At 45.4% G+C, this 7,125-nt stretch overlaps 1 protein-coding gene across 1 annotated transcript; it reads right to left on the bottom strand.

Moving 5' to 3' along the window:
• Nucleotides 1-458: 458 nt before the first annotated feature.
• On the bottom strand, nt 459-5,751 carry LOC136550450 (uncharacterized WD repeat-containing protein C2A9.03-like). The gene is made up of 10 exons (XM_066542028.1): nt 5,497-5,751; nt 5,287-5,387; nt 4,418-4,585; nt 3,805-3,891; nt 1,879-2,013; nt 1,699-1,803; nt 1,532-1,623; nt 1,334-1,439; nt 1,161-1,247; nt 459-1,055 (listed from the first exon to the last, which is right to left on the bottom strand). The coding sequence occupies exons 2-10, from the start codon at nt 5,380-5,382 to the stop codon at nt 642-644; spliced, it is 1,290 nt and encodes a 429-aa protein (XP_066398125.1). The 5' UTR covers nt 5,383-5,387; nt 5,497-5,751; the 3' UTR covers nt 459-641.
• Nucleotides 5,752-7,125: the final 1,374 nt, after the last annotated feature.

The raw sequence follows: 7,125 nt of genomic DNA, 5'->3' as shown, positions 1-7,125 counted from the left end.
CCAGTACTGAGGCCCGTCAGAACAAGTTGTATCGCGCGCACAGTTCGGCCCAACGAACTCGCCGTGGGTGGAATTGTGCCGCGCCGCCCGACGGTTTCCCAGGCAGACACATAATCCCCCACGCTTCGGCCCACCAGACAGCAGCGACCGTGCCATCGTCCTCAACCTCTCAGTGCTGCAGTCCCACGCTTGACGCTCCCACTGGTGGTGGTGGATGCACGCCTGTGAGCGCACTCGCGCGCCCAGGCGCCCAGGCGGCGTATCGACCAGGTGCCACAGCGTCCGCCCCATCCCATTGTCGCGCTGCCTGGCCATGCGTGTGCTCGTCATCTTGAGACCACTTTCCTGCCTCGGCTTCCGCAGGATCGATGGTCGTTTGGCAGTCATGTTCTAAGTCTCTACCACACCACTACAACCAAGGTGATGGGACAGGAAAACATTTTGCATAGCGTTCACCATTAGGCGTCCAAAATAGCGATCATAATTATTATAATCTGCCTTTGGCAAACGTAGCGAGCATACAGACCATCTCAGGCACATTTCGCGGTGCCAGCTCCCAGTAGCAAACACCCGTATGTTCATGTACAAACACGCGACACGCCACTATGTACACACTGACACCACAGACGCGCCCTGCAGCTTCATAGACAGGAGTCGAAGTAGTCGTACCGATGCCTCCTGCTGAACTCGATCAGGCTGCCATACGTCCGGTCAGCGACCCCTACAAACAGGGCCTCCGTGTCCGGGCTGAATGACATGCCTGCGATCTCTCCAAAGATGTCGATCTCCTGCTCCCTCGAGTAATCGGCCTGCGAGTCGTACACGTGGACGAAGTCCGCCGCCTCCGACATCGCCAGGAACCGGCCGTCCGACGAGAACTTGAGGCCCCTCACCGCGGCGATTCTCCCCTTCAGCACCGCGAAAGACCGCGAGAGGTTGCGCACGTCCCACAGCCGGCAGGTGGTGTCCTGGTTCCCGGTGGCGAGGACGCGGCCGTCAGGGTGCCAGGCCGATGAGAACGAGTAGTCTAGGTGTCCCCTGAGGTTTGCGATTTCCTGCAAACGTAGCAACCGCGTGAGACAAAAAGATTGTCTGATTCTCATGTACCAAGGCATTTTAATCAGAATTCTAAAACTATCATCATATCACGAGACCCGCACCTTGCCGGACTGAGCATCAGCTACCAAACACTCAGAGCTATCGCCAAGAACAGCAATAAGTTTGCCATCAGGACTCGCTGATGTATCCTGCAATGGAACCAGAACTGCAACCATCATAATGGAACAAGATTTGAGTTATGAACTGCCTGAGGATGACATGAATATCAACTCACATTGACCGACCATGGGAATCTCAAGTGGCTAAGTAGCTTGAACCTTTCGGTATCAAAAACTCTGACAGCACAGTCATTGTTGGCAGCCATCACTCGTGTAGACCCACTGCATCACACAATGAAAAAGATAGTCAATTCTGTAGTACTTACAAATTCAAAATTAAATACAAAACACAGAATACAAGCAACTGTACTTACTTAGGCGACTCGTACACATCTACAGCATTTGTGATGCTATCCTTATCCTCGGCAAGATTTGTACAGAAAGCCACTCCAGGTTGATCGACGTACTGTTCAAATACAAATCCATGAGCTTACATACAAACAATGATAGAAAGATGTGCACACCTCGGAAGTCGTGATACCTTGCAAATCAGTTCGCCCCGGAAACCACCAGCTACCAAAAGATTATCTTTTAAGGCAATTGAGCTCATCTGCATTCTGAACAGTGGCTGAGCCCCACGGACCGTCTGTGAAATGAGGACTAGATCAAAAGTTGGATTTGCAAAAGATAACACAAAAGATCATATGAAATACATACAGACCTTCTTTGGAAGTACACGATTTGCCACATTGAGCACTTCTTCCCCTCTTTGAAGAAGAGAAGACCAGTGCATAACTGAATAGTTCTGCGTCGTGTAGACATCATGCTTGGATGTGGCCCAAATGAGGTCCCTCAGCTGCGGACATGCAGCATACGGTTAGCACCTTGGAATGCAGAACTAAGAAGTGTATCTGATAAGTGATAAGTGATGCTTTAGCAAAAGACACGCCGATGGGTAGGTTTTTTCCTAGGGACAAAAATGGAGACAAATAGTTCTTTGTAGTAATCGATAGGCTACCTGTAGTACTCTAATAAAAACAGGCCACCTATTGTCAAACTAGGGGTTTAACAAGATTTGTGAAATTAATCGCTTGACAAAGGCACACTGAAAGAGAATGATGAATAACAAGACAATAATGAAAAGAAAACAAACAGCACAGTTAGGTATTCTCCATGGCAAAGAACAAGCAACAAATCAGAACATTGCAGTCAATGTTCTGCCTTTCCACCTGCCTGAGGGAGTCTGCTTTTATGGAAGCTCAAAATTCACGCAAGCCAAAGGGCCACTACATAACCACCCATACACTCACCTAAACCTCCTGCAAATTATTCTCATTTGATCAGCTCTAGTCTAGATGTTCAGTTATATGGTTAGCAGTAGCATCATTTGACAATGGCTAGGTACATCAGAAAGAAAAATGGTGCTGCTGTTACAGTATAATTACCAACAATATTTGAAGCACTTGTAACTTCCCCTTCCATTAATCATATCCAAAACAACAGTTTATATGAACACATTATTTTACCCATATGGAAGTATTAAGGGCATGCAATATATAGTCGTTTAGAAGAAAATGAATAGACACCGTCAGGGGAAAAATCAGAATCCGTAATAAGCAACCAAACGTGTTATTAAATTGCACGAACAACTGTCAGAACTCAGAAGTATGCACAATATGAAATTATGAATACAAAATATGCACAAGCATTTCACTCAGTTAACGCTACAACAGAATACGCAAACACTTTAATCTGTCAATCGTTGATGACAAATGGGACATCCTGCATAAAATTTTGTTAGTCGCTGTCAAAGGTCCAACAAGCCAAAGGAAAATGCGAGCATGAGTTATCCAGCTGAGGCTCGCTTAACATAAACAACCTACCATACCATACTCCATAGACGTTATAATAACAGCGCCGACCGTTGCGGATGCTCGTCCATCTGCTTATGGAACCTGGTGGAAGGATAGTGTTGCCATGCTGTCCTATATCACAGGAGTGTTAATTGTAGAAATATACTACAGCTCCAGCTAGCATATCTAACTAAACTTATCAGACAACCTGCAGTCATCGTTATGATATTACAGTTACACTGAAGGAAAAGCATAATAAAAATTAGAAACTTCACCTACTGAATTGGAAACCAGTCAAAGCTTTAAAAATCTTGTAGTATCTACAAAACAGAGTAAGGGTATGAATGCACCAACTTTTAGCATGGACATTTCAGGCATTCGGTCATTGTTTTTGTATGCTCGTGTTTATCCTTCTTACTCTGTCCCCCAACCACCACCACCACCACCACCACACACACACACACACACACACACACACACACACACATTTTGTTGCAGTTGCAGTGTAGTACTTGGTACACCAAAATGCACTGCATTATGAAAAATAGGTAAGGGTAAAACAACAACTTGTGACCAGCAGGACTTGAATGAATAACACATTCGTCTCAAAGTTTGATGCAGATGCACATATTTTTAATAAAATTGTTAAGCATTCTGTTGGCATCACGAGTAACAATTGGTCAATCGTAAATTTGAAAACGTATGAGTGGACAGAACAGCCCGCAGGGCCACTTGGCGTTACCATGATTCTACTACAAATGCTGGGAACCAATTTAATTGGAAAGAATATATACCTGAAAGTGAACTATTGTTGACTTGACAAGTCTTGTGTTGAAGCAGAAATCATAGAATGTGCTTCCTCTGTCCACTTGTTTGCACTCCTACAAAAGAAGCGAAAAAAAGCAAACAGGTTACACCTGTGTGACAGAGAGTGCATTCATTTTCACCATGAAAAATGAATCAAATACAAGTTCCTCAATTTCTAGTCTCCATTCTTGTTCTACTTCAAGCAAAGTTTCGAGAGTGACAGCATGATCTGGACAATTGAATATATGAGATAAGATAATAAGATACCAGAACTACCTACATCAAAAAAGACACCAGAACTAACAGACTGTATCCCTTTCAACACATTACTCGATAGTTTGAACTGAGGTGTGCAAGTGAAAAGGTTGCAAAATAATGATGCTCCACCTCCATATGATCTGGTAATCTAGTAGCTCAAACAGTCCATAAAGTGTTGTATAGCACAACAAATTACTGGAAGAGATTATCATAAACACATACACATGTAGGGCTAAAGTATCTGTCATATTGATAACCTATTGCCAGAATCCGGTATGCATATTTTCACCAATAACTGGTAGTAGAGTAAGTAACTGTACACATTCGACATTGTAATCTCACCAAATCCAACAACTCATGTGATCTGGAGAGGCTCTCATAGTTCTTGTACTCCTTCAACCTCATCCTACGGTAGTCGTCTCTACCATAGTTCAGACTCTCCCAGGGTATCCCTTGCATGTCTTTCCCATTTCTGTACTCCCCAGCAGAAGTATCATACGTTTGCTTATCCTACAACACAAGAATGAAAATGTGATCTTATATTATGGCTTTATGACAAAGACAGAAAATAGTACACAAACAAAGGTCCATCAAACATCGTAACAGTCCGAGAGGGCGTAACTTTCAAGGAAGTGGTGCATTACAGTTTTCTGAATGGGATTGCATTGCTGCCGTTGACACTTTTTTCCACCTGAAGTGGCAATTTGGTGGGGTTATAAGCGTTGTGATTTATGTCCATTAGCTTACCTGTAGCACCAACCATTAACAATCGGCAAGTGGCAAGAGCTAATTGCGCTTTGAACATCCTTCCAAAAGTTGGAACTAATTGCTTACTCGGAGTGATGTCTCTATACTAGTACTACAGTATACACCTTCAGCGAGCAATTCTGCCACTGACAGCTGGGCCAGAAACTACACTATCAGTGTCATTTTACGTCTAATAATGATAATATCCTCCTCCAACATACTCCATGTGATCTGCTCGCGTTCACCCATCGCAAGACCCCAAGACGAGGTAATTTTTGCTTGTGAGAAACACTACTGGAGCTGGGCGCCTAAGGGCAGACCCAGTGCCCGAGGCTGCCCCATGAGTGGGGTCTGGAAGGGAAAAAACGAGGCCTTCACCCACGAAATCTGCGGAGAGGCTGCTTTGATCCCCACCACCTGGTGACTCAGTGAGACAGCTGCACCTAGCAGTCGGAAATCCTTACCGGCCTGGGGGTATCGCTGCCGACGGTGACTCCAAACCCGCCGAACTCGTCGTCGTCGTCCAGCAAATCCAGGTCCTCAACCAAGTACATTTCCATCGTCTCTACGGGCACGGAAACCAAGGCAAACAAACAAAAAAACTGGGTGAATTTGTGGAGCGAACTATGCGCGTCTATCAGAAAGGAAACGGGAGGAGCAGCCGGCAGCGGTACCTGAGACGCCTCGGACGATTCTGGGTTCAGGGAAGCCGGGATCGCGTGCGAGATCCTCGGAGCCCTTCGCCCCCTTCCGGTTGGACGCGCGAAATAAACACCCCCCCGGGTCGAATCGAATCAAACAAGTGGCGGCGCGGCGGGGCTGGCCTCGGCTGGGAAGCAGGAGACGGCAGGGCTCAGGAGCAGCGCAGTCTGGGTCTGGACTCTGGAGGCCGTCGCGGGGGAGAAGAGAAGGGTGTGCACGAGCACGGCGTTTATAGCGAGGGGTGAGGCGTTACGTTGCGACGGGACGGAGAGGAGAGGAGGGAGGCTCTGCTCGCGTTCCCGTTATGCCGCTCACGTGGGCGCGGCGCGGTGCGGCCTGGACTCGAACGGCGGAGGATCGGGCCCGGAGCCGGAGGGCGTGCGCCTCTCGCCCTCGCCAAGTCGTGCACGTCACTACGTCAGCAGCTCAGGCGCTCACTCAAGACGGCGAGATGTTTTGTTCGATGCACTGTTCCAGACTTGCAGGGCACGGGGTGGCTCGATCAACGATCCTGCTACCCGGTGACAGATTGTCAGGCGTAGTGACCATGATTTAGGGGTATCGTTGCGCCCTTTTTCGGTCGACAATAGTATTTTTCTTTTTTAATAAATCCGTCAATATTATTTTCAGCTATAACTTATGTGCGAATTACCCTCCCTCCCGTAAAGACCGCAATCTTGGTTTTCAATTTTTTTTCCTATAAAGACCTTGTTTAGTTGGGTAAAATTTAGAAATTTGGCTATTATAGCACTTTTGTTTTTATTTAGCAATTAGTATTCAATCATGGATTAATTAGGCTTAAAACGTTCGTCTCGTGATTTCCAACAAAACTGTGTAATTAATTTTTTTCGTCTATATTCAATGCTCTATACACATAGCGTAAGATTCAATATAATAACTACTGTAGCATTTTTTAGAAAATCCAGTTTGCACTCTTCCACGAGTACCAGAACAAAAGTTTGGTTGGCAGCACGTAGGGCCCGCTCAGTTGCAAGGCCTGCAACCCAAACGCAAGGACGTGGCACCTTCCCAGCCACTAGTTTCATCTTCCAGATGGTTCTGTTGTTGGCATTTGGCAACGTGTGTACTGCAAACCTGCTATTACTCTGTACACAGGGGCATTATGGTAATTTGCTACCTGCATTGGTATGGGCACCTGCCACCTGGTCCTACAATTGCAAAAAAAAAAATGATGGAGCAGAAACTTCGATAGGACAGTGGGCAAAAAAAAAATGACTTCATGGTGACAGCTACAGCATTGGCTATTGCTCTTGCAGGTCTTCTGGTGGTCTGCGGACGAGCTCTGCAATCTCACCAAACGTTACAACGACTATGGACTACTGTGGACCATTGCTACTGTCTACTCATCTGTCACTAAAAAAAAGTCATTTTCATTTTTAAAAAGTCAATAACTTTTAACTTTGACTAAATATATTTAACAAAATATTAATATTGTATGGTACATGTTTAGTACCATTAGATAAATTGTTGAATATATTTTTATAATAAACTTATTTGGAGATATATGTTGCACGTATTTTTTAAAGAACTTAGCTAAAATTAAGAAAGTTTAACCAACACGATTTACATACACAGTGACT

This window comes from Miscanthus floridulus, chromosome 4 (genome assembly GCF_019320115.1).
Source record: "Miscanthus floridulus cultivar M001 chromosome 4, ASM1932011v1, whole genome shotgun sequence".
Lineage (NCBI taxonomy): Eukaryota > Viridiplantae > Streptophyta > Magnoliopsida > Poales > Poaceae > Miscanthus > Miscanthus floridulus.
This window is presented reverse-complemented; position numbering and strand designations above follow the sequence as displayed.

Excerpts from the sequence above, each read along its gene's own strand:
- LOC136550450 (XM_066542028.1), bottom strand. The coding sequence starts at position 5,382 with ATGGAAATGTACTTGGTTGAGGACCTGGATTTGCTGGACGACGACGAC. Across the intron at positions 1,804-1,878 it reads ATCGTGTACTTCCAAAGAAG|ACGGTCCGTGGGGCTCAGCC; the intron begins GTCTGTATGTAT and ends CTCATTTCACAG. Across the intron at positions 1,624-1,698 it reads GGGGCGAACTGATTTGCAAG|TACGTCGATCAACCTGGAGT; the intron begins GTATCACGACTT and ends GTATTTGAACAG.